This window comes from Salmo salar, chromosome ssa22, assembly GCF_905237065.1.
Source record: "Salmo salar chromosome ssa22, Ssal_v3.1, whole genome shotgun sequence".
Classification (NCBI taxonomy): domain Eukaryota; kingdom Metazoa; phylum Chordata; class Actinopteri; order Salmoniformes; family Salmonidae; genus Salmo; species Salmo salar.
Window position 1 is genome coordinate 45,129,706 of NC_059463.1, and position 27,041 is coordinate 45,156,746.

Below are 27,041 nucleotides of genomic sequence, written 5' to 3' on the forward strand. Positions count from 1 at the left end.
ATACATGCATGTTTTGTTCAATCAAGTTCATATTTATATCAAAAACCAGCTTTTTACATTAGCATGTGACGTTCAGAACTAGCATACCCCCCGCAAACTTCCGGGGAATTCGCTAACATTTTACTAAATTACTCACGATAAACGTTCACAAAAAGCATAACAATTATTTTAAGAATTATAGATACAGACCTCCTCTATGCACTCGATATGTCCGATTTTAAAATAGCTTTTTGGTGAAAGCACATTTTGCAATATTCTAAGTACATAGCCCAGGCATCACGGGCTCGCTATTTAGACACCCGGCAAGTTTAGCACTCACCATAATCATATTTACTATTATAAAAGTTTGATTACCTTTTGTTGTCTTCGTCAGAATGCACACCCAGGACCGCTACTTCAATAACAAATGTTGGTTTGGTCCAAAATAATCCATCGTTATATCCGAATAGCGGCGTTTTGTTCGATGCGTCCCAGACACTATCCGAAATAGTAAAGAAGTGTCGCGCGCATGGCGCAATTCGTGACAATAAAATTCTAAATATTCCATTACCGTACTTCGAAGCATGTCAACCGCTGTTTAAAATCAATTTTTACGACATTTTTCTCGTAGAAAGCGATAATATTCCGACAGGGAATCTCCTTTTCGGCAAACAGAGGAAAAAATCCCAAAGGCGGGGGCGGTCGGGTCACGCGCATAAGCCCAGTGTCCCTTGATCGGCCACTTGAGAAAGGCGATAATGTGTTTCAGCCTGGGGCTGGAATGACGACATTCTGTTTTTTCCCGGGCTCTGAGCGCCTATGGACGACGTGGGAAGTGTCACGTTAGAGCAGAGATCCTTAGTAAATGATAGAGATGGAAAAGAAGTTCAAGAAATGGTCAGACAGGCCACTTCCTGTAAAGGAATCTCTCAGGTTTTGACCTGCCATTTGAGTTCTGTTATACTCACAGACACCATTCAAACAGTTTTAGAAAATTTAGGGTGTTTTCTATCCATATGTAATAAGTATATGCATATTCTAGTTACTGGGTAGGAGTGGTAACCAGATTAAATCGGGTATGTTTTTTATCCAGCCGTGTCAATACTGCCCCCTAGCCCTAACAGGTTAATGTCCTGTTGGTAGGATAGTCTTAGTCTTAATCATAGATTGTCCAGTTTATTTTCTAATGATTGCACGTTGGCCAATAACACAGAGGATAGTGGTCATTTACCTACTAATTTTGGGCCTTGTCTCAACAAAGCAGTATATCCTTTGGGTCGGACTCATTAAAGAAAAAAGCTTTGTCCAGTTTGAGTTCAGTAACCGCTGTTCTGATGTCCAGAAGCTCTTTTCGGTCATAAGAGGCGGTAGCAGCAACATGATGTACAAAATGAGTTACAAACAATGCAAAAAAACAAACAAAATAGCACAGTTGGCTCGGAGCCCGTAAAATGGCAGCCATCCCCTCCGGTGCCATCACTACAAAGATACAGGCATCCTTCCTAACTCAGTTGCCGGAGAGGAAGGAATCCGCTCAGGGATTTCACCATGAGGCCAATGGTGACTTTAAAACAGTTACTTTTAGGATGTTTTTTATTTAACTAGACAAGTCAGTAAATAACTAATTCTTATTTACAATGACGGCCAAACCCTAACCCGGACAATGCTGGGCCACTCGGGAGCCCCAAGTTACAGAGTTCAATAGCTGTGATAAGAGAAAACTGAGGATGGATCAACAACATTGTAGTTACTTCACAATACTAACCTAAAAGACAGAGTGAAAAGAAGTAAGCCTGTACAGAATAAACATATTCCAAAACATGTAAACTCTTTGCAATAAGGCAATAAAGTAAAACTGCTTAAATGTGAAAAATAAATGTACTCTATGTCCTGAATACAAAGCCTAATGTTTGGGGCAAATCCAACACAACACATTACTGAGTACCACTCTTCATATTTTCAAGCATGGTGGTGGCTGCATCATGTTACGGTATGCTTGACATCAGCAAGAACTTGGGTGTTGTTTCGGATAAAAAATACATGGAATAGAGGTAAGCACAGGCATAATGAGAGAGGAAAACCTGGTTCAGGCAGCTTTCCAACAGACCATGGGGGGGAAATTCACCTTTCAGCAGGACAATAACTAAAACACTAGGCCAAATATACACTGGAGTTACTTACCAAGACAACATTGAATGCTCCAGAGTGGCCTAGTTACAGTTTAGACTTAAATTGGCTTGAAAATCTATGGCAAGACTTGAAAATGGTTGTCTAGAAATGATCAACAACCAACTTGACAGAACTTGAATAATTTTAAAAAGAATAATGTGCAAATATTGTACAATCCACGTGTGCAAAACTCTTAAGAGACTTACCCAGAAAGACTTACAGCTGCAATCACTGCCAAGGGCACTGTATATGTACCATGTCTAAGTTGTAACATTATGACTTCTTCATTGGTTTGTTTTGTCAGTGAGAAAGGCGAATTTGGACATAAACCTGCCAACCAGACTTCAGACAAGTCTGCAAGCTTTGGAGACTGCATGGCATTTTGAAGCTTAAATGACCGTGAGGCATTGTTACCAGAGCCATCTATATATATATATGACTCTGATTGTTACTTACTGGCAGCAAAGTGCCTTGTTACGCCTGACTGAGCTAGCTGCTTTGAAATAGGATACATTATCTATAATTATGGAGATCTTGGAGGAGGCTGTTGGCTGTCCCTTTCATCTTTCTGAAGTGCATCATAATGTGGTGATCAAATTAATTTAGGCCACTCAAAATTGGGCATTCCATTCTGTGCTAAGCTCAGTGATTTCTTAAAGAGACCAGATCAGAGAATGTGACTCAACAAAAGTTTGCCAGAGTTCGAGAGTCAGTGAGACAACTCATGTGGAGTTGGTGTGTCCATAAAGCGTGTCTATAAAGCATCAAATGTATGTGCACTCAATGATTATTTTATAACAATGCATAGAAAAATAACACCATAATATTGGGATATTCTGCCACTGCCAAATAGTTCCACAAGCATCAGCAAAAAAATTAAAAAAGCTATAATGTTCACAAGCAACTTGGTGTTTGGTTTTAAAACCTGAATATGTCCAGATGAAAGTCATTTTCTTTCACCAAGTGCAGCAAATATTTTGCCTGAAATGCCTTTTGACATCAACAGTGACTTTTATGTATTTTAAATTTTAAAAAACTGTCAGACTTTGCATGAAAAGGGTTAAGACAACTTTCAGAGGGGACCACAATGTCTCTTTGTCTTGCCTCCTTGCCTCTTGACTCCAAATCAAAGGTAGTTTAGAAAGTTAAACAAAGCTCAGATGAGGCTTACAGTTGTTTTGTATCGCAGCTCAGCCCTCATTTGTTGCCTTGGAATTTAAATGAAACGGTATGGTAATCCTCTTTTCCCTGGCAAATTATTATTTTGAAAGGGCATAGTGTTTGTGATGCTAATTGCCCCCAACATTGTTTTCCTCCACCACTATCCCTCTGTTCACAACGCAAATAAACTCAAGTAAACAAGGAAGAAAGTCTTTACACGACACTCTGGCGCACTTCAAGGGGAGATTTAACATACAAAGTCGCTCCTTTCTCTCTCTGTGTCCCCAGACCTGTTAAAATACATCGATTAAAGCGTCAAGAACGGATGCAGTCGTTTGACCAGAGCAGTTAATGTATATCATGTGTGCCTATTTGTGTTTACTCGCGCGGACCATTTTACGAGTGCGTGTTCGAAGATGGAGAAGTGCGCGCGAGCCGTGAGCAGGCGCTCGTCGGGGGACTCAACTTCAAACAGACGTGGAACACATGAGATCCCAGCGACTTCAAAGAGAGCACGCGGTGAACACGCAGTGCCACTCATTCTTGGTTATGGACTTAAGTGTTTCCAAAAGCATACATAGTTGCAGATGTATTTCCCCCTGAGCACCGGATGTAGAATGAAGGAAATGCTAAATTACACATTTGCGTGTAATTGTATTAGTTATATAAGGAATGAATAACCTATTGATCCCAAAACAAAAGTGGATACAATTTACAGTTGATGGTAGATATTACAGCTATAACACACCTAACAACAGTAGAAATAATTGATAGGCTACCCCAACTGTCATTCCTAAATCATGTCACTTTGAATGGTGTAGTTACGCAAGATAGAACAAGAATTTACTCTCAGGACTTGAGACAGCTTCAGAGCTAAATCACCATGTTCCCGTTAGGCCTACTAACCACTGTAGGGAAACCTAGATACGTTGCTTCCTAGGAATCCTTTTCAGCAAGGGGCTCTCTGAAAATAAGTAGTGGGATTGGGAAGCATTGACCTTTTCTTCTGAGTAGCCTATTATTACACTAGCTATAGCGACCCATTTAAATAGTTGGGAATGGCGTGCGATCGGCTGAGAAAGCTAATTTTTCAGGCTGAATAGTAATGTCCCAAGGCTAGGGCGGGCAAGGAGGAGGCGGGTTGCGCTCTTGATGCGGGTTAAAGACTTTCAATAGTCTCCCTAAAGTCAAACCCTCTGATCATGCCGATGCTGGCGCCTAAAAACAACATAACTTGTCTGCCTATTAGAGGGACTGACAAATCGTGACAGATTGTTTATACTTAGCAATTAGCGACGCAGACGCTTTCCAGAGAGCTAAATAGACTGCACGAAATAGTAATAGTTAAATTCGTGATTTTCGTACACAATTGAGATTGCATGAGCTGTGCTTCATTTTAGTGAAGAGAAAATGAAGAGAAAGAATAGCCTACTGTATAGAGTTATAACTGCGCGACACTGTGCGTGCGTCAATTAGGAAAATACGGTCATTAATCAGATAAATAATAGAGAACAAACAACTGAATAAGCGTTGGCCCTATATCTCGCTATATAAAAAAACATGATACCCATGTATCTATTAGAATAGGACTATTCAAGTATACGCAGAGTAGACAGGTAAATCAATGACAGCCTTAGCTTAAATTGAACATAGGCTCCACGGTTGCCTCCACCACCTTCCTTGACTCCACATCATTGTTTACCTTAATGGTTGTAGTCAAAGGGAACGATCCCAGTAATCCCTCCCCCAAGCCCGATAATTACCTCTAAATGACTGCGAAGGGCTGTGTGTTTCAATATGATTAGAGCCCTGCAGCCATCAATAAAAATTGCTTTGCAAAAGGCCGATCACATAAAGGAAGGCAGTAAATGTTGGCCAACATTCGAGAGTTTCTATTTTACTTTAACTGTTGAACATAATAGCATAATAAAGTCGTACAAGACATGAGATAAGTAAATAGTATAAAAACCTATATAGGCTACAGCAGTCTGTATATTGATTTGATAATAAGTTCAATTTAACATGAAACTTATAGCGTCCTCTGATGGGCCTATTTTTCTGACAGCGCAAGCAGGAATAAGCACAGTTACCGATACTATAAGAGTACCACCACCACTGCCATAATAATAACATCAATAATATTAAGAATATTCAAAATTGTAATATAAATGATCGTATTGAAAAATTATAGTATTGAAAAAGTAAAACATTTTTCCCAATTTATGTTATACCATTCCAAATGAAGTATTTGCACAAGTTTTGTTTACTTTAAGTTGTAAAATGTAGCCTAAAATGTTTACTTTCCCCTGCCAATCAAATAACCAAGCGTCACATCAGTTTTAGCTGAGATTCCTTCCTAATCGAATGGCTTCTCTAAGTCCCACCCACCTCACATCTGATTGGACGGTGGCGTCCCCACGTCTGCCTTATAGCAGTGTTCGCAAGAATGTTCAGATAAACATGAGGATGCCACTAGCATAGGAGCAATCCAGCAATTTCTGTGACTCAACTTTTCAATACTTCGATTGTTTACCACCAAGTAAAGGCCGAATCTGTATGGCCCCAACTGTTGCCATGTCAGCTTTATCCGTTGGCTTGAAAACAGAAGACATTCCCTCACGTTCGGGTCTCGTTGGCACAGGAGAGATGCAGACCAATTTGAGCAGGGTGGCGGAGGAGACAGGGATAAAGCCCAAAGTAGCGATTCTTCCCTTCAGCGTCGAGGCTCTGATGGCCGACAGGAAACCGAGCAGGGACTTGACATCTCCAGAAAGATCATCCATGTCGGGGTCATCCCTGACGCTAGGCTCGAGGATGGGCTCGCTTTCGAGACTGGATAACTCGGCCCCCTCCCTGGCCATCGGGTCGCTGTTCTCAGTAGGCGACATTATGAACATGCCAGAGGACGCATTGGTTAAACCCGAGAGTCCAGAAAGTCAAGACCGAAATTCTTGGATACAGAGCCCTCGCTTTTCGCCTACTCCTCCACGTGAGCGTTCTCTTTCTATTTATCCTTCCTTAATGTGTGCGTAAAATCAACTGCGATAGCCCATAGAGCTTTACAGGATGCATTTAGGTGAAACGTGTTGCATGATTTATAGCAACGTTGTATTGAGTTTGATAGTTTTAGTTTGGCCTATATCATTGCAGTTTAAGCACATAATAATTGGGTATTTTCGAACCTATCTGCTTTAACGAATTCCTATGTTAAAATCACGCTGCAGTTCCACAAAGTGTTTATTATTAATTCTGTGCATCAATACAACACAATTTGTACATTTCCGTCACCTTGAAAGCATGGGTTTTAACGATGTTTTCTGTATTGGTTATTACAGGAAGGCTAAGTCCCCCCTCCTGTCCACTGAGAAAGCACAAGACCAACAGAAAGCCCCGGACCCCTTTCACCACGTCCCAGCTCCTGGCTTTGGAGAGGAAGTTTCGACAGAAGCAGTACCTGTCCATCGCCGAGCGCGCAGAGTTCTCCAGCTCGCTCAACCTGACGGAGACGCAGGTGAAAATATGGTTTCAGAACAGACGAGCCAAAGCCAAGAGGCTCCAGGAGGCAGAACTGGAAAAACTGAAAATGGCAGCCAAGCCAATGCTGCCTCCAGCGTTCGGGATTTCCTTTCCTTTCGGTGCGCACGTCCCCTCGTCTTATGGAGGGTCGCACCACTTTCAGAGGCACTCCCTGCCAGTGTCTCCCATGGGACTGTATGCAGCTCATGTCGGATACAGCATGTATCACCTCGCCTGACGTGAAGGAAGGACATATTTTGTGCCATGTAGACTATGAAGTGCTTCAACATAGACCCACATCACCAAAATACTATCTGGTGTTGCATATTTTGACTGGATAGCCATGAGTAAGGACTGCCTTGTAGTAGTGCTATGTTTTCCTCGGTATGTCAAGTATATACATCTACTTTGCCATTAGTTTGATACCACGGTTGATTATTGGGTCACTAAAACTCTCACTGGCTACCCGAGTCCACCCAAAAGTTAAAGTTAGACCATCCCAAAGTTCTACGCACCAGCATGGGGTTTTGCACCAACACACATAAGACCCAAAGGTAGGTTGGGCTTTCATCACTAATGTGGACTGTTGTCACTACAGACTAAGATGCTATACTTTTCACGTGCATTTTTGTCAATGCATAAAATAGTGGCTTACTGAATCCAAAGTCAAGAACGCTCTTTGTTAAATTAGAAGAACCACAGCATTTTTTATATATTATAACAGCACTGTCTGTTGTTTGAATGATTCCCTTCAGAAGGGATTTGTGTACTGTAAAATACTGTATATTTGAAAAATATCCTCATTTATATTGAATATATTTGTGACATAAATTAACACAAAATGGATTAATCTTTTTCATTGAGCAGTTCTTCTTGTTGACTGACAGTACAAATGACTAGAATAGCCGATGATATGTAGACCTAATTTAAACTGGAACGTGCCAGCAGTTATTGAGTATTTAAAACATTGCACCAGGGTTTTCTTACACATCGTTGATTTAAGGTAACATTTAGTAACCATAATGATGTGGTTTCGACGTCAGAAAATATCGAGTTAAATGTTCAATGAGTGTAGACAGTGGTTGGAAAACTACAGGCTATTGGAAGACTATTTGTAATAGGGGAAACAATTTAAATGCAGGGGAAATGAGATATATGTAGGGAAAATAACTAACATGCAGGGGAAATTCCATTTATGTAGGGAAAATAACTAACATGCAGGGAAAATAACTTATATGTAAAGGAAATAACTGACATGCAGGGGAAATGACTTATATGCAGGGAAAATAACTAACAGTCAGGGAAATGACTTATATATAGGGAAAATAACTAACGTGCAGGCAAACGTGAGGAAGAGTAGTCTCCCACTGGGCACGCACTGGTTGAATCAATATTGTTTCCACGTCATTTAAATGAATGTGGAACCAACGTGGAAGACATTGAATTGACGTCTGTGCCAGTGGGCTATATTTCAGACCAATCTACTCTTAAATGTTATTACATTTTTCTATCCATGAACTTCATCAACAAAACGTAGGTTTATTAAAAATGTGTGCACTGAATGCTATGGTTTACTGTAGTACAATCGAAAGTAGGACTTAAGCCTGATATTTCCACTATCATTGTGGCAAAGTAGCCTAATTCAAACTTTGAAAATAAATGCACACACGGGCGACTATGCAAAGACCGAATATAAGCAAATGTCATGCGTGCTTTGTCTGTGTAACCACTGTGGGGTAGCCAGTTTTTAATGTCTTTCACCCACATTTTTGTAATTGTGAAAGAGCAGCACTTTCTTGAACATTGCAGTGTAAGTGTTACAGCTATGAATTAGACCTGTCAAATGTCATTTCGCTGAGCAAAACGCGGAATGTATTTCTACAGCTGTTGTCCATTGCTTTGAAATAACTCACCCAGAATTTGTTGGCGCCAGAAAAGCTCAGGGGGGGACCAACATCTACAACCATCAGTTGTGCGGACTTAAACACTCCGGTAAATTAGAGATTGAGTCTAGGGCTAAATTGCCTGTAAACGATTCGGTGGAATGTCATTATCGACTAGAATTAGCCAGGTGACACCTACGTTATGGATAAGCCACGGTGTTAGGCAGACGTGTGTCATTCGACACATAAATACAGGCTTTTTGTCATTCCTCAATTGGGCACAGAGAGGGAAAATTTTTCAAAACCTAATAAATTCCAATGTCAATTGCTGCAATCACGAAGACTTTTAGAAAAATAGGAAACTAATGTGGGCGAATTGCAGCCCGCTCCAAAGTTTAGAAGCGGCTTTGACCGGTCGTACCATTCAGGCAGGGCTTAAATTTGAGTAAAAAAATTGCCATAATGAACAAAGGCAATCGGCAGCAGAGGAACACCGGCTCCAGCGAGGCTGTAGCTGCAGGCAAGGCGGAACTTTTATTCCTAAAATGTCAATGAGGGTGACGTGTAACAGTTCTTCCCTGCTTGTGTTTCCTTTCCTTCACCCCTTCAGCATTCACAAGAAGTTATTGAGAACAAGGACACCCGTTTCTGTGGGCGAAGAAAAAACGCTCATTTTACCGGATAAACAACACTAGATGTATAGGCTATGGCTGTTATGTTATTGTGAAGTTGAATTTGCCCGAGATTCGCTCGAAGATACTAGGTTATAGGACTACACTGTCCTGCCATTTTTTGCTATAGGCTTGTAAAGTGCCTCGGGGCGAGTCACTCGCTCTATTTCACCCAGGAGGCATCAATTAATAAATAAGTAATGACAATAAGTTGAGAATCATACGGATGAACGCTCCGACTGAAAGGGAAAAACTTGACACAAAAGAGCCAAAGGGGATCTGTCGGTTCTTTCAAGAAGACTGTCTTTCTTTCGTTTCCCCCTCTATCTTGCCTGGAGCCAAAAATAAAACAAAACTCGCTTGTCTATGTCTTCCAAAGTATCACAACGGGTAGCAAGGAGAGAAACACTATTTCGTTTCTTGCCCCTCATAGGCGCCAGATCCCACTGTCAAGGGAGAAGGATGGCAATTATTTTAGTGCCTGTCTGGGATTGTGGTAAAATAAACAAAAATAAATATATAAATATATAAGTACAATGAATAAGAAGTTATTTCAACGGTATCGAGGCAGACACGTTTAGGATGCTTCCTCTACTGATCTGAATGTATTTCAAATAATGATAATATATTAGACTATTTTCTTATTTAAAAAAATAGGTAGGCCTATAGTGTATTGTTGAGTATGCTTATTTCCTCTTCAAATATTAAGCGGATCACTACACCGTGGTGGGTAATATTAATATTATATTGGTAAGAATATTCACGATGCCACGTTTTTTGCATTCTAATGTTTCAGAATGTATGCTGTTTGGTATGGAAATTGTTGTCCAGGTAATGCCATGAACGCATAGGGAAATGAGAACGTAAAACCATTCGATTACAAGCATTAAAGTCGTCCTCCAGCGATTTTTGAACTTTTACTGTTGAAAAGCGATATCCCAAGTATAAATACAGTAAAGTAGGCATGCACACACTAAAGGCTAAACAAACATGTTTTGAGCAAAATAGTGTTTTTTAGACAACTGCAAACTTAAACTATAATTACATATTTCCAATCCTTTATCAAAATATGGGAAATAGGTTATAACCTTATTCAAGCGACTGACTACTAGAGTGTCAGCGCATCAAGGTTTGGCCTATTATCTACAGGCAATGTGAAACGTGTGTCTATGTCTGGGAAAAAAAACAGAAAATGATGTTCAATTTACTACAGTTTACCTATTGGCTCAAAGTTGAGCATTCCTTTTAGTGGCACATTAAACAAGTAGACTGCATGACCCTGCACTATAGCATGGGCCATCTTAATGGAAAATTGGGACAATTAATGTAGCGATATGCGGTATTGTATCAATATACCGTCACGAATAGCAACCAAAACTACAATATAACTAATTCAAACCTACCACAAGCACAATTGCGGAAAGAAATTATGCTCGCATTGCTTTATGAGGGCGATGTATCCATCACACTTAGTTATCTTACAAATCAAATTTCAAATTTATTTTTATATAGCCCTTCGTACATCAGCTGATATTCTCAAAGTGCTGTACAGAAACCCAGCCTAAAACCCCAAACAGCAAGCAAAGCATGTGAAAGAAGCACGGTGGCTAGGAAAAACTCCCTAGGAAAAACTCCCTAGAAAGGCCAAAAACCTAGGAAGAAACCTAGAGAGGAACCAGGCTATGAGGGGTGGCCAGTCCTCTTCTGGCTGTGCAGGGTGGATATTATAACAGAACATAGTCAAGATGTTAAAATGTTAAAATGTTCATAAATGACCAGCATGGTCAAATAATAATAATCATAGTAGTTGTCGAGGGTGCAACAAGCACGTCCGGTGAACAGGTCAGGGTTCCATAGCCGCAGGCCGAACAGTTGAAACTGGAGCAGCAGCACGGCCAATGCACCTTATTGTATAGGCCTACTTATGTATACGTCATAAAATAATTATATAAGAATAATACTGTTAATAACTAGGCCTATTCATATTATCATTATCAATGTTAGGCATACTTTCATTGTTTTTCTAATGTTTTCCAGTATATGTTAAGCTGTAGCCATTAATTGAACAGACTCAATTTGTACACCCTATTATCATTGCAGGCGGCCTACTCTGACGCTCGTTTGAATCCGTTTATAACTGGCTAACACTCAACATTTTACAAGTTGCACCAATGCCATGACTTTCTTTTTCTTATTATGGTTGTACCTAGCCTACTATACAGTATCAGTCACATAACCATCAATTGAGAAATTGAAACCGAATTTGGACAGTTTGGTTAAGTCAATATTTTATGTAGGATCGCGTAACTGGAGTGACGCACACGTAGGCCTAATTATATTCTGATTACACATATTGTAGAAGTCTATAACCTATACAGGGCTAAAGGGACACGTTATAAAAAGTGTTGCTAATAATTCGTATTTTTAAAGCAATGACACAAGCAGTCGCGAGCGTCAATATATTCTCCTCGTGTCGTTTCAAATACCACAACACCACCTTGTGTTGAAAGCGCGAGAGAGCAGCCTCCATCCCGCCTGCCTGTTCGAAAAAGGACTGTTTGCGGAGTGGGACCACTGTTCTAGCCCAGCACTATGCACTATCGGCTATTCCTGATTTAACAAATCACCTAATCACCTATAGCCCTTGATTAGTTGAATCAGGTTAGTTTTGGCCTGTGTAAGTGGAACAAAAGTGCGCAGGCCCATGAGTCCCCCACGAGAGTCCTATAGACATGCATCATTTATGGCATGATTTTAGGGACACAACTTGCATTTTACAAAGGTTGTTAATGTAAACGTCAATAGTCCTGTTCAGGCCACTTCACAGAATTCATGTAATGTGCATGTTCACCGACGTAGCCCTATGTGTAGTGCGTATGCCCATTGGGAAAGATAAATAATATTGTTCAATAGATATATAATTTAGTCATGATTTAAATAGTAACATAACGTGGTATTTTTATTCTTTACGCAAATATAATCAAACAAGACAATACGTTAAATATAAGGACAATAAGCCTACATACAATTGTTTGGGCATTTTAAAGCACGGTATGCTCTTGTTACCTGTGTGAAGTCTGTGCAAACCAACGCCATTTTTCCGGGCATAGGATTTTCAAGTAAACTTTTTTCAATTGTGTTTACACCTCCCGTTAAGTTGAGTTTATTTGAACATCTTTAAAATGTTATTGTAGCCTAACCTTGTAGTAAAATGTATGGATTGTGTACACTGTACCTGCATAATTAGGCCTACTATGTAAATATAGTCTACAAGGTAATACCTACTACTACATTACATTGCATTTCATTTTCATTGTTGAGAAAAATGAATCAACTGGTAGCAAATTAAGGCTGATCCTTAGAAATAGATGGCGAATTCGGACGTTTGAACGGGTCTCCAGAACGCATATATATGCCTTCCTCGGAAAGCATGGAGAAGTAAACATTTGCAGCAGTAACTTCTTGTGTATTTTATTACTATTTTCTTATTATTCATATTTCTTATTTTTAACTCTGCATCGTTGGGAAGGGCTCGTAGTCTACACCTGTTGAATTCGGTGCATTTGACAAATACAATTTGATTTGAATTGAATAGTAATAAAGAAAGGCCACATGCATTATGTCTGGTGCGCAGAACTCAGACTGAATACACCTTCAAGACACTTCCCGATGTGCAGTCAAAATACTTTAGCCATAAAGTAATGGAATTTGAAAATTAAATTCCCTCCATTTATATAAAAAAAAACATCTTAAAAAGAAGTGGGCATTATTTTAAAACTGTGATATAGGTTACAGTTATTAGAGTTGTAACCTATATTTGACTGTAACCTTAGATAGCGAAGTTTGCCCATTTCTTGTAATGAACCTTCAGTCAAGATCACGCCTAGATATGCACTATCAGACATTATGCATCAGACAAAAGTATCTTCAGATGAAAGAGAAAAAAATAACACTCGGGTGAGAAGAGGTTCAGATTGATGGTGTTTTCTAAGGCAGCATTAGTGTGCTTGTTGCACCCTCGACAACTACTATGATTATTATTATTTGACCATGCTGGTCATTTATGAACATTTTAACATCTTGACCATGTTCTGTTATAATATCCACCCTGCACAGCCAGAAGAGGACTGGCCACCCCTCATAGCCTGGTTCCTCTCTAGGTTTCTTCCTAGGTTTTTGGCCTTTCTAGGGAGTTTTTCCTAGGGAGTTTTTCCTAGCCACCGTGCTTCTTTCACATGCTTTGCTTGCTGTTTGGGGTTTTAGGCTGGGTTTCTGTACAGCACTTTGAGAATATCAGCTGATGTACGAAGGGCTATATAAAAATAAATTTGCTTTGAAATTTGATACTAGATTACTAGATTAGAGTAGTGCCTACTTTACTTTCTGTTTTGTTGGTATATGACTTCTGGTATCCACTAGAGGTCAGGAGTGTCCTTTGTGTCATGACTTCTGGCATCCACTAGGTGTCAGGAGTTTCCTCTGTGTTATGACTGGGATGAATGGAAGGAGAATAAATGAGGACAGATGTTGCATAATCTTCTACTAAACCAAATTATGAAACTCAAATAAACCAAATGATGATGCTCTCTAAAACACGGAAATGTCCTTCAAGTAATTCTAAAGCAGTCTCTATAAGACATACTAACATAATGTTCCATGAATGCTATAGCATTCATAAAGCATTACACACTGGTGGTAATATGCATTGTAAAACATGCCAGAAGTATTTATAATAGCTCATGGCTCCTTATGAACCTATATAAATATTTATAATAGCTCATGGCTCCTTATGAACCTATATAAATGTATAAATGGCAATAATGCATTCATAAGGCGTTACAAAATGTCTCATAGAAACAGTTACCCTAACATTCTCTAAATTCTCTGAAAATGTTGAATAATATATTTTCATGCATAGGTGCACAACTCAGGCCCTGCGTCCTGCTGGTTTTAATTGATCTCACCCAGTGAACAGTCTACTGTTCAACCCTGACCAACTTCCACCTACTCTGATTAACTGACCAAATCTGATCAACCCTGACATACTCTGAATTACTCTGACCAACTCTGAATTACTCTGACCAACTCTGATTAACTCTGATCAACTGACCAACTCTGATTAACTCTGACAAAATCTGATCAACTCTGGCATACTCTGAATTACTCTGACCAACTCTGATTAACTCTGACCAAATCTGATAAACTCTGACCTACTTTGAATTACTCTGATCAACTCTGACCAACACTGACCTACTCTGATCAACTCTGATCCCATACACATAACCCAACAGACTATTTTTTTATCAAGTGTCAACTCTCACCATCCTGGACATTCTTCTGTGCAGATCAAATGTACTTGTGCTGACAGGAAATCCACTATTGCAGGACTGATGGGCCCATATCCACAAAGCTTCTCAGAGAAGAAAATTGGTCCTAAGTTCTAAGAGATTCCTACTCTTATAGATAAAAATAAAACCTATGCATGAAGCCTCATTAGTCATAAGAGTCGCACCAAGTTGACAGGTATGTATTTAGGACACCTCATGAGCTGTCCTAACCAGTTAAGGGTTACCAGCAGGTGTCTTGATAATAGAAAAATGCAGCAAGTCAGGGGTTCTTGCCAGAGTGCGAATTACACCATGACATTCGTGGGTCTCTATTGATTTTTTTTATGGGCCTAATTATAAAGACGTCATTTAAACTGTAAAAATGAATTAACTTTAAATGTGCTATGAATTCAACCAGTCAAGATATTTTCATCTCACTTCAAAAAGAAAGCTACCTGTGCATGTTCGTTTTTGTATGGATGCCAATGAGTGTTGAATTTGGTCAACCAAGAAATTAATGGCTTATTTGCTACGTGACATTTATTTGACTGATTTTAAGTTTCGTAATGCCTAAATTGTAAGTGTACTGATAAAAGTAGGACACGTGACATCCCGGCAACTTTGAGAAAAAACACTTTATATCGGAGTTTTTTCGAGATGGCTATGCATATTCATGGCATGAGGCTAGTAGCATAGCCATTGAATACAGGGGGTTGACGTCAACAACCTTCATCGAATATTAAAAAAGGATTACAATAATTAAATGTATCCAGCAATCCAACGAAAGGATAGGTTGGAGCTAGACAGCCCACCTGTCACGTATTCTCTTAGGAGCAGGAAAGGAGCAGAGTCAGATGCAGGAGACTGAGGTCCGGTAGATCAAAAGTTTATTTCCACCGTAGACAATAAGGCGTCCGAAAAAAGCACAGGGTGCGCATAACACCCAAAATAGGAGAATCGTACGGAAACGTTTAACGCACGGGGCGCAGCCCGGCAAACACCGTACAGAACAGTAACACGCTTAATATTAATGCCAGCGCTAACTAACACCCGTCCTCTAGCGACAGATAGACAATCCCGCACAAGAATCCCAACTGAAAATGCACACTAAATAACCCCCCACTAATTACAGACACAAAACAGGTGCGGGATAGACAGACAAAACCAAAAGACACAGAAACAATGATCGGTGGCAGCTAATAGGCCGGCGATGACGACCGCCGGGCGCCGCCCGACCGAGGAGGGGCGCCACCTTCGTTAGATACTGTGACACCACCATGCCGCTTTGTGGACAAAGACTCCCATTGATATGGTGCATTCAAGACAACTGGGAACTCTGAAGAATACAAAATAAAATATTAATGTCAGTGATCTTCAAGTCGGGAAGTCGGAGCTCTAGAAAGAGGCCCGAGTTCCTGAGTTGTATTTCCGAGTTGGATGACTGTTCAAAAAAGAAATTCCCCAGTCGAAGCTCGTTTTTTCCCCAAGTTCCCAGTGGTTTTGAACATGGCATTAGGACGGAGAGACATGTATCTTGTCAGTATATCCATAATCTTTGTGTGCAGTCACATTTACTCTGGTTGTCTAAACTTTAGACAAAATGTAATCATCAACAGTTTATAATATTGGGTTGCGACTCAATTGTCATTGTCAAATTTGGGTCCCCAGGTAAAACTAGTTGAGAACCACTAGTCTATGCTATATAGTTCACAGCTGGCGATGCCTCATTGTGATTGCCATTGTTGCAAATTGGGGAATAACCAATGAGCTTCATCACTATCTTTCCTTTGGATTACCTCAAACTGTCGTGATTACCAGCTGAGATAAACTTTTAGTTTGTCTGGGCAGTGTCTTGTCATCCTAAAACCTACTCTGAGATGAGAGGTTTTTGTTGTCTTAAAACAGGATTCCTAACACCTTTTCTGAGGTGCTTTGTGGATATGGGACCAGGCCACCAATCAGTGCGCCCAATGTTCTAACATCCAACCTTGATATATAAATGGAAAAACAAGGCCTGTAACAATAAGGTTAAATCATGATAATCACACTGAATAAATAAAGTAAGTTGATTAAAGCTGAAACTAGGCTGCAAGGTCAGATAGTATACATGCTTCAGTTGTTATCAAGCGGTTAGAACTGTCAGTTCTTTAGTTTTTTGATAAAGAGCACAACCTTGCCCATGTAAAGTTAGGTTATGTAAAGTATGCAGTTAGAGAATTTGTCCACAAGCCAATACAATGCTATAACTGTAAAGGATTTGGAAATGTTGCAAATGTTTGCAGATGGAACGAGTGTATTGAAAATCGAAGTGAAGGTCAGTGTTGCAACTGTGGTGGGGAATACGATCCAGACTTATTTTATTTTTATTGAACTAGGCAAGTCAGTTATGAACAAATTCTTATTTTACAATGATGGCCTACCCCCAGCCAAACCCTCCCCGAACCCGGACAACGCTGGGCCAATTGTGCACTGCCCTATGGGACTCCCAATCACGGCCGGTTGTGATACAGCCCGGGATCAAACCAGGGTCTGTAGTGACGCCTCAAGCACTGAGATGCACACAATGCAAATAGTCCGGGTAGCCATTTGATTACCTGTTCAGGAGTCTTATGGCTTGGGGGTAAAAACTGTTGAGAAGGAGTTTTGTCCTAGACTTGGTACTCCGGTACCGCTTGCCATGCGGTAGTAGAGAGAACAGTCTATGACTGGGGTGCTGGGGTCTTTGACAATTTTTAGGGCCTTCCTCTGACACCGCCTGGTGTAGAGGTCCTGGATGGCAGGCAGCTTAGCCCCAGTGATGTACTGGGCCGTACGCACTACCCTCTGTAATGCCTTGCGGTCAGAGGCCAGCAATTGCTGTACCAGGCAGTGATGCAACCAGTCAGGATGCTCTCGATGTTGCAGCTGTAGAACCTTTTGAGGATCTCAGGACCCATGCCAAATCTTTTTAGTTTCCTGAGGGGGAATAGGCTTTGTTGTGCCCTCTTCACGACTGTGTTGGTGTGTTTGGATCATTCTAGTTTGTTGATGATGTGGACACCTGCTCCACTACAGCCCCGTCGATGAGAATGGATGCGTGCTCGGTCCTCCTTTTACTGTAGTCCACAATCATCTTCTTAGTCTTGGTTACGTTGAGGGATGGGTTGTTGTTCTGGCACCACCCGGCCAGGTCTCTGACCTCCTCCTTATAGGCTGTCTCGTCGTTGTCGGTGATCAGGCCCACCACTGTTGTGTTGTCTGCAAACTTAATGATGGTGTTGGAGTCGTGCCTGGCTATCCAGTCGTGGGTGAAAAGGCAGTACAGGAGGGGACTGAGCACGCACCCCTGGGGAGCTCCAGTGTTGAGGATCAGCGTGGCAGATGTGTTGCTACCTACCCTACCACCTGGGGGCGGCCCGTTAGGAAGTCCAGGATCCAGTTGCATAGGGAGGTGTTTAGTCAAAGGATCCTTAGCTTAGTGATGAGCTTTGAGGGTACTATGGTGTTGAACGCTGAGCTGTAGTCAATGAATAGCATTCTCACATAAGTGTTCCTTTTGTCCAGGTGGGAAAGGGCAGTGTGGAGTGCAATAGAGATTGCATCATCTGTGGATCTGTTTGGGCGGTATGCAAATTGGAGTGGGTCTAGGGTTTCTGGAATAATGGTGTTGATGTGAGCCATCACCAACCTTTCAAAGCACTTCATGGCTACGACGTGAGTGCTACGGGTCTGTAGTAATTTAGGCAGATTGCCTTTGTGTTCTTGGGCATAGGGACTATGGTGGTCTGCTTGAAACATGTTGGTATTACAGACTCAATCAGGGACAGGTTGAAAATGTCAGTGAAGACACCTGCCAGTTGGTCAGCACATGCCCGGAGCACACGTCCTGGTAATCCGTCTGGCCCCACAGGCTTGTGTATGTTGACCTGTTTAAAGGTCTTACTCACATCGGCTACAGAGAGCGTGATCACACAGTCGTCCGGAACAGCTGATGCTCTCATGCATGCCTCAGTGTCGCTTGCCTCGAAGCGAGCATAGAAGTGATTTAGCTCGTCTGGTAGGCTTGTGTCACTGGGCAGCTCGCGGCTGTGCTTCCCTTTGTAGTCTGTAATCATTTGCAAGCCCTGCCACATAAGACGAGCGTCGGAGCCGGTGTAGTATGATTCAATCTTAGCCCTGTATTGACGCTTTGCCTGTTTGATGGTTCGTCGCAGGGCATAGCAGGATTTCTTGTAAGCTTCCGGGTTAGAGTCCCACACCTTGAAAGCGGCAGCTCTACCCTTTAGCTCAGTGCGAATGTTGCCTGTAATCCATGGCTTCTGGTTGGGGTATGTACGTATAGTCACTGTGGGGACGACGTCCTCGATGCACTTATTGATAAAGCCAGTGACTGATGTGGTGCACTCCTCAATGCCATCGGAAGAATCCCGGAACATGTTCCAGTCTGTAATAGCAAAACAGTCCTGTAGTTTAGCATCTGCTTCATCTGACCACTTTTTTATAGACCGAGTCACTGGTCCTTCCTGCTTTAATTTTTGCTTGTAAGCAGGAATCAGGAGGATAGAGTTGTGGTTAGATTTACCAAATGGAGGGTGAGGGAGAGCTTTGTACGTGTCTCTGTGTGTGGAGAACAGGTGATCTAGATTTTTTTCCCTCTGGTTGCACATTTAACATGTTGATAGAAATTTGGTAGAACTGATTTAAGTTTCCCTGCATTAAAGTCTCCGGCCACTAGGGGGCGCCACCTCTGGGTGAGTGGTTTCCTGTTTGCTTATTTCCTTATACAGCTGACTGAGTGCGGTCTTAGTGCCAGCATCTGTCTGTGGTGGTAAATAAACAGCCATAAAAAGTATAGCTGAAAACTCTTTAGGCAAGTAGTGTGGCCTGCAATTTATCACAATATACTCTACTTCAGGCGAGCAAAATCTAGAGACTTCTTTAGATTTCGTGCACCAGCTTATACAGGACTTTTGGTTAGTGTTTTTTGTTTTTGGTAGTTAGAATGAATTCATTCACCCAAAATATGTTTTGTTTTGGGGTTATTTTACTACCCCGTACAGTAGGTGGCGGCAATACACTTTATCAGTGTAGTCTGCCAATAAACCTCAAAGGAGAAGTGGTTAGAACCCCTTGCCTTTTGGCAGATCCATTTGTGGTTTCAGGGTGGGTGAGAAAGGAGTTGGGTGTAGTTGAATCTGTGAAGGTAACCTGTAGTGGACTTGTGATATTTGTTTGTGTTACTTCTGACCAGAGGGAGAAGGTGTGACACGCAACTTGGGTCAAGATCTGTTTCTTTCTTTGCTCTTAGGAACAGGGCACCATTGAAAGGAGTGATTTCTAGAGTAGCGTTAGGTGTGGTGGTGGAGCAATTGAAGTAGAAAATTCCTGGTGTTTGTGATGCCCGGCGTTTAGTGTGACGGAGACCCAGTGGGGAGCGGGGTGAAACAGAGGAGTCATTGTCAGTCCTTTTGAGTCACTCTCCACCAGACAAAGTCATGTTAGGATGTATCAGTTATCCTGTTAGAGGTTTTGTGGAGAATCCACTACGCTGTTTCAGGTGCAACATTTATGGTCATGTTACAGCAATGTGTAGGAGAGAGATTCCAAGATGTGGGAAGTGTGCAGGAGGGCATGGGACAGAGAATTGTGTAGTTTCAGTGGATAAAGTTGTGTGTCAATTGTAAGGGTGCTCATGTTGCTGGGGATCTGAAGTGTCCAGTCCAAGAGAGGCAGATTGAAGTGGCCAGAGTCAGAGTAGTTAAGAGGGTGTCGTATGCTGAGGCAGTGAAGAAAGTGGCGGAGGAGGGGTCAAGGGTGAGGGATCCTGAGAGGAAACCAGTGAGTAGTAGATTTGTGCCAATACAGAGGGATAGGGTAACGAGTGAGTTATGCTTCAGTAAGGTTGGCTTCTTAGCATTCATAGCAATGGTTGTCAACTTGTACCACAGAAATGGAAAGTAAATAGATGTTGTGGTGGCGGCTGCAGAGAAGTATTTGGGTATATGAGATTTGACTTCAGAAGAGTTCCAGGGTGTGTTGAGGGGTGATGTCCCATCCTCCCACCCTCCCAGGCCGTTGGCATGGTGCAGGAGCAGATAGGGTCAAAGTACCTGGATGTATGAGATTTTACTACAGAAGAGTTAATTGGGTAGTATTTATATTTTTTATGAAATAGTGGTATATAGGAGTAGGGCTAGTTGGTGGTGCAACTGTTTATTTTAGAATCAGGAATATTGAAGAGAATTTAATGTAGGTAGGCTGTGCCTGGCTTCACACTTTAGTACAGTAGGTTGTGTATACACCTTTAAGTTGGATGCAATCCACCAAACCAATCCCGAAGAAGAAGAATAAGAACAGTTTAGTGGTTAGAACAGTGTAGTTCTGACTGATTCCACATCATCCATCCCCCATTTGGAATAGTGAAAAGAATGGGCACCTCCTCTAATGGCCTTTTGTTAAATAATTGTTTTAACTTGTGTTAAAAGCTGCATAAAAATGTTGCAAAGTGCGCAAACTACGTAATACCAATGACAAGAGGGGCAAAGCCTTTATCAGACATGGAATGTAATTAGGAGTTCTGCTCAACTCGAAGAGGGTGGAATACAATGAAACACAAATCTATTTGTGGCCAAATTTGTCAGAGGTATAATTACGATTGCTTGCCAGTCAGTTAGAACATTTAAAGGGAAATATTTTCTTACGTGAACTAATGAGGCAGTATTTGTTTTAAGACACTAACGTTGTAAATGTGATGGAAAATTGCCTGAAACCCTCATAAATAAAAGCATTAAAACGCACATAAATACTGCTTCAGCAAGCCCTTAATATAAACAACAAGTGTCTGATCTTTCTTTTACAGGCCAATTTAATTCAGCAAACCAGAGAATGGTTTCTGCCACCCTTTGGCAAAATTACTGAGCTTTACAACGTGGCACATGCATTGTTTTAGTGCAATGTCACAGAACATAATCTGACCCCCTGACCCCCCAATGCGTGAGTGTTTGTTTGCTTTTTTGCATAATGACACGCAATAAACGTTGGATAAGGCAAATATGTTACCCTGTAATGATTATCAATCAGCATTGCAATTATGCTATATTAATAGGAGGGGATTGGACCTCCAAACAAGCCACATGCTGACGGTTAAAGAGGAATTATCTTTTTAACAAGGTTGCATGTTTCCCTAATGAAACTTAATTTCATTCTATTACGATGAATATTACAAACCTAACATTTTCAGCCAATGCCTCTCCAAACACAAACCATCTGAAATAACTGGAATAACTGGAAACAAAAGGGCATTACTGTAGTGGCATACAAAAACATTTGCAAACATTGTTGTCAAACATAAACAGTGATAACCAAACTCAACACATTTCTTCTCAAACAGCATGGTCAGAAAAGGGTTGCCCTCCTACGCTTGTGCAGCAACAGAGCATACACTACACAGGACAATTAGACTCAGCTGAATAGGTCAGGGGGTGATTCTATACATTTATACCTGTCCCACCCTGATTAGGGTTCCTTGAGAAACATTGGCCAACAATTTGGTTCCCACCCTGTCACATAGATGAAACAGAACGTCATAGTGAACGAGAGGCAGATGATGTACAAATGATAAGAGGAAAAGGTAGGAAACGTGTACTTTTGTATTTTTCGTCTTTGTTTTGTATATATTTCCATTTATTTTCAATCTGTTTTCCATTTGAAATTAAATATACTTTCCGGTAACCCACCTCACTCAATGTGACACGCATCCGCTATTTTTTAGACCTTATAGCCAGATCCTCCATCAGAAGCTAGCCAGCTAATTAGCTACTAGCCACTTAACCATTGTTAGCCACTGCTAGCGGCCTTTCTTTCTGCATAGACACCAGACGTTTTTTTTAGCCTGGATAATACTTGCCAGCATTGGACTGTTTTCTCTGCTACAACGCCGGATTCCTGCTGTCTGGACCATTTGTCGACACGGCGCCCCGCCGTACCACCACTCCATCTGCTGTGCCCTCAACCGGCCTTTGCCGGACGTTGGAGCAGACTCTTCTACTTACCCCGGACTGCTACTTTAAACGCTGTGTCTCACGTATGCTAGCGTAGTAACGACAATCCCGCGGCTTCCCTGTTACATCTATTGCTGTTCACTGGACCCTATGATCACTTGGCTACATAGCTGATGCCTGCTGGACTGTTCTTTAATCACGCTACTCCATTTTGTTTATTTTTTGTTTATCTGTCAGCCCCAACTCAGGCCCTGTCTGTAGTTAACCGACCCTCTCTGCCCATTCATCGACATTTTACCTGTTGTCTTAGCTGATTAGCTGTTGTTGTCTTACCCGTTGTTGTCTTAGCTAGCTCTCCCAATCAACACCTGTGATTGCTTTATGCCTCGCTTTATGTCTCTCTCAAATGTCAATATGCCTTGCACACTGTTGTTTAGGATAGTTATTATTGTCTTAGTTTACTGCGGAGCCCCTAGTCCCACTCAACATGCCTCAGATACCTCCTTTGTCCCACCTCCCACACGTGATGACCTCACCCAGCATAACTAGACCTCCAGAGATGCAACCTCTCTTATCATCACTCGGTGCCTGGGTTTACCTCCACTGTACCCGTACCCCACTATTCCCCTATCTGTACATTATGCCCTGAATCTATTCTACCAAGCCCAGAAATCTGATCGTTTTATTCTCTGTGCCCATCGCACTAGACGACCAGTTATGATAGCCATCCTACTCCTCCTCTGTTCCTCGGGTGATGTGGAGGTGAACCCAGGCCCTGCGTGTCCCCAGGCTCTCTCATGTAGAGGTCGACCGATTATGATTTTTCAACGCCGATACCAATGCCGATTATTGGAGGACCAAAAAAGCCGGTACCGATTAATCGGCTGATTTTTTTTTTTTTTTTTTTGCTTGTATTTATTTATTTGTAATAATGACAATTACAACAATACTGAATGAACACTTATTTTAACTTAATATAATACATCAATAAAATCAATTTAGCCTCAAATAAATCATGAAACATGTTCAATTTGGTTTAAATAATGCAAAAACAAAGTGTTGGAGAAGAAAGTAAAAGTGCAATATGTGCCATGTAAAAAAGCTAACGTTTAAGTTCCTTGCTCAGAACATGAGAACATATGAAAGCTGGTGGTTCCTTTTAACATGAGTCTTCAATATTCCCAGTTAAGAAGTTTTAGGTTGTAGTTATTATAGGACTATTTCTCTCTATACGATTTGTACTTCATATACCTTTGACTATTGGATGTTCTTATAGGCACTTTAGTATTGCCAGTGTAGCAATATAGCTTCCGTCCCTCTCCTCGCTCCTACCTGGGCTCGAACCAGGAACACATCGACAACAGCCACCCTCGAAGCAGCGTTACCCATGTAGAGGAAGGGAAAAAACTACTCCAAGTCTCAGAGCGAGTGATGTTTGAAACGCTATTAGCTCGCACCTGGCCAACTAGCTAGCCATTTCATATCAGTTACACCAGCCTAATCTTGGGAGCTGACAGGCTTGAAGTCATAAACAGCGCAATGCATAGCGAAGGGCTGCTGGCAAAACGCACGAAAGTGCTATTTTTAATGAATGCTTACGAGCCTGCTGGTGCCTACCATCGCTCAGTCAGACTGCTCTATCAAATCATAGACTTAATTATAACACACAGAAACACGAGCCTTAGGTCATTAATATGGTCGAATCTGGAAACTATCATCTCGAAAATGTTATTCCTGCTACATTGCACAACCTTCAGTGTTATGTCATAATTACATAGAATTCTGGCAAATAAGTTCGCAACGAGTCAGGCGGCCCAAACTGTTGCATATACCCTGACTGCGTGCAATGAACGTAAAATGACACAATTTCACCTGGTTAATATTACCTGCTAACCTGGATTTCTTTTAGCTAAATATACAGGTTTAAAAATATATACTTCTGTGTATTGATTTTAAGAAAGGCATTGATGTTTATGGTTAGGTACAGTTGTGCAACGATTGTGCTTTTTTCGCAAATGCGCTTTTGTTAAATCATCCCCATTTGGCGAAGTCGGCTGTCTTTGTTAGGAAGAAATAGTCTTCACAGTTCGCAACGAGCCAGGCGGCCCAAACTGCTGCATATACCGTGACTCTGTTTGCAAGAGAAGTGACACATTTTCCCTAGTTAAAAGAAATTCATGTTAGCAGGCAATATTAACTAAATATGCAGGTTTAAAAATATATACTTGTGTATTGATTTTAAGAAAGGCATTGATGTTTATGGTTGGAGCAACGTGTACCTAGGCGATTATATGCAATGCAGGACAGGCTAGATAAACTAGTAATATCATCAACCATGTGTAGTTAACTACAGTTACATATTTACATTTTAGTCATTTAGCAGACACTCTTATCCAGAGCGACTTACAGTAGTGAATGCATACATTTCATATATTTTATTTTTTCGTACTGGCCCCCCGTGGGATCGAACTACAGGGAAGGCCAAATGACTGCCTCGCCTGGTTTCTCAAATGACTGCCTCGCCTGGTTCACCAACAACTTCTCAGACAGTTCACTGTGTCAAATCGGAGGGCCTGTTGTCCGGACCTCTGGCAGTCTCTGTGGGGGTACCACAGGGTTCAATTCTCAGTGATTATGATTGATAGATTTTTTTTATAAGATAAGTTTAATGCTAGCTAGCAACTTACCTTAGCTTCTTACTGCATTTGCGTAACCTCATGGAGTGCAATGTAAAGCAGGTGGTTAGAGCATTGGACTACTTAACCGTAAGGTTGCAAGATTGAATCCATGAGCTGACAAGGTAAAAATCTGTCGTTCTGCACCTGAACAAGGTAGTTAACCCACCGTTCCTTGGCCGTCATTGAAAATAAGAATGTGTTCTTAACTGACTTGCCTAGTTAAATAAAGGTCCAAAAAATAAAAAAATAAAATAAAAAATCGGCCAAATCGGCGTCCAAAAATACCGATTTCCGATTGTTATGAAAACTTGAAATCGGCCCTAATTAATCGGCCATTCCGATTAATCGGTTGACCTCTACTCTCATGTGTTGACTTCTGTAACCGAAAAAGCCTTTGTTTCATGCATGTTAACATCAGAAGCCTCCTCCCTAAGTTTGTTTTACTCACTGCTTTAGCACACTCCGCCAACCCTGATGTCCTTGCCATATCTGAATCCTGGCTAAGGAAGGCCACCAAAATTTTGGAGATTTCCATCCCCAACTACAACATTTTCCGTCAAGATAGAACTGCCAAAATGGGGAGGAGTTGCAATTTACTGCAGAGATAGCCTGCAAAGTTCTGTCATACTTTCCTGGTCTATGCCCAAACAGTTTGAGCTTCTAATTTTAAAAATGAATCTCTCCAGAAATAAGTCTCTCACTGCCACCTGTTATAGACCCCCCTCAGCTCCCAGCTGTGCCCTGGACACCATATATGAATTGATTGCACCCCATCTATCTTCAGAGTTCGTCCTGCTAGGTGACCTAAACTGGGATATGCTTAACACCCCGGAAGTCCTACAATCTAAGCTAGATGCCCTCAATCTCACACAAATTATCAAGGAACCCACCAGGTACAACCCTAAATCCGTAAACATGGGCACCCTTATAGATATTATCCTGACCAACTTGCCCTCCAAATACACCTCTGCTGTTTTCAATCAGGATCTCAGCGATCACTGCCTCATTGCCTGCATCCGCTATGGGTCCGCGGTCAAAAGACCACCCCTCATCACTGTCAAATGCTCCCTAAAACACTTCAGCAAGCAGGTCTTTCTAATCAACCTGGCTCGGGTATCCTGGAAGGATATTGACCTCATCCCGTCAGTTGAGGATGCCTGGTCGTTCTTTAAAAGTAATTTCCTCACCATCTTAAATAAGCATGCCCCTTTCAAAAAATGTAGAACTAAGAACAGATATAGCCCTTGGTTCACTCCAGACCTGACTGCCCTCGACCAGCACAAAAACATCCTGTGGCGTACTGCACTAGCATCGAATAGTCCACGCGATATGCAACTTTTCAGGGAAATCAGGAACCAATACACGCAGTCAGTCTGGAAAGCAAATGCTAGCTCTTCAAACAGATATTTGCATCCTGTAGCTCTAACTCCAAAAAGTTTTGGGACACTGTAAAGTCCATGGAGAATAAGAGCACCTCCTCCCAGCTGCCCACTGCACTGAGGCTAGGTAACAATATCACCGCTGATAAATCCACGATAATTTATCATTTCAATAAGCATTTCTCTATGGCTGGCCATGCTTTCCTCCTGGCTACCCCAACCCCGGCCAACAGTTCCGCTCCCCCCGCAGCTACTTGCCCAAGTCTCCCCAGCTTCTCCTTCACCCAAATCCAGATAGC

General features: G+C 41.5%; 1 protein-coding gene across 1 annotated transcript; it reads left to right on the forward strand.

Moving 5' to 3' along the window:
• Nucleotides 1-5,756: 5,756 nt before the first annotated feature.
• Nucleotides 5,757-7,671, forward strand: LOC106583593 (homeobox protein XHOX-7.1-like). Its single transcript, XM_014167957.2, has 2 exons — nucleotides 5,757-6,298; nucleotides 6,645-7,671. Exons 1-2 carry the CDS (start codon nucleotides 5,866-5,868, stop codon nucleotides 7,061-7,063), a joined length of 852 nt encoding a protein of 283 aa, XP_014023432.1. The 5' UTR covers nucleotides 5,757-5,865; the 3' UTR covers nucleotides 7,064-7,671.
• The last annotated feature ends 19,370 nt before the right edge of the window (nucleotides 7,672-27,041 follow it).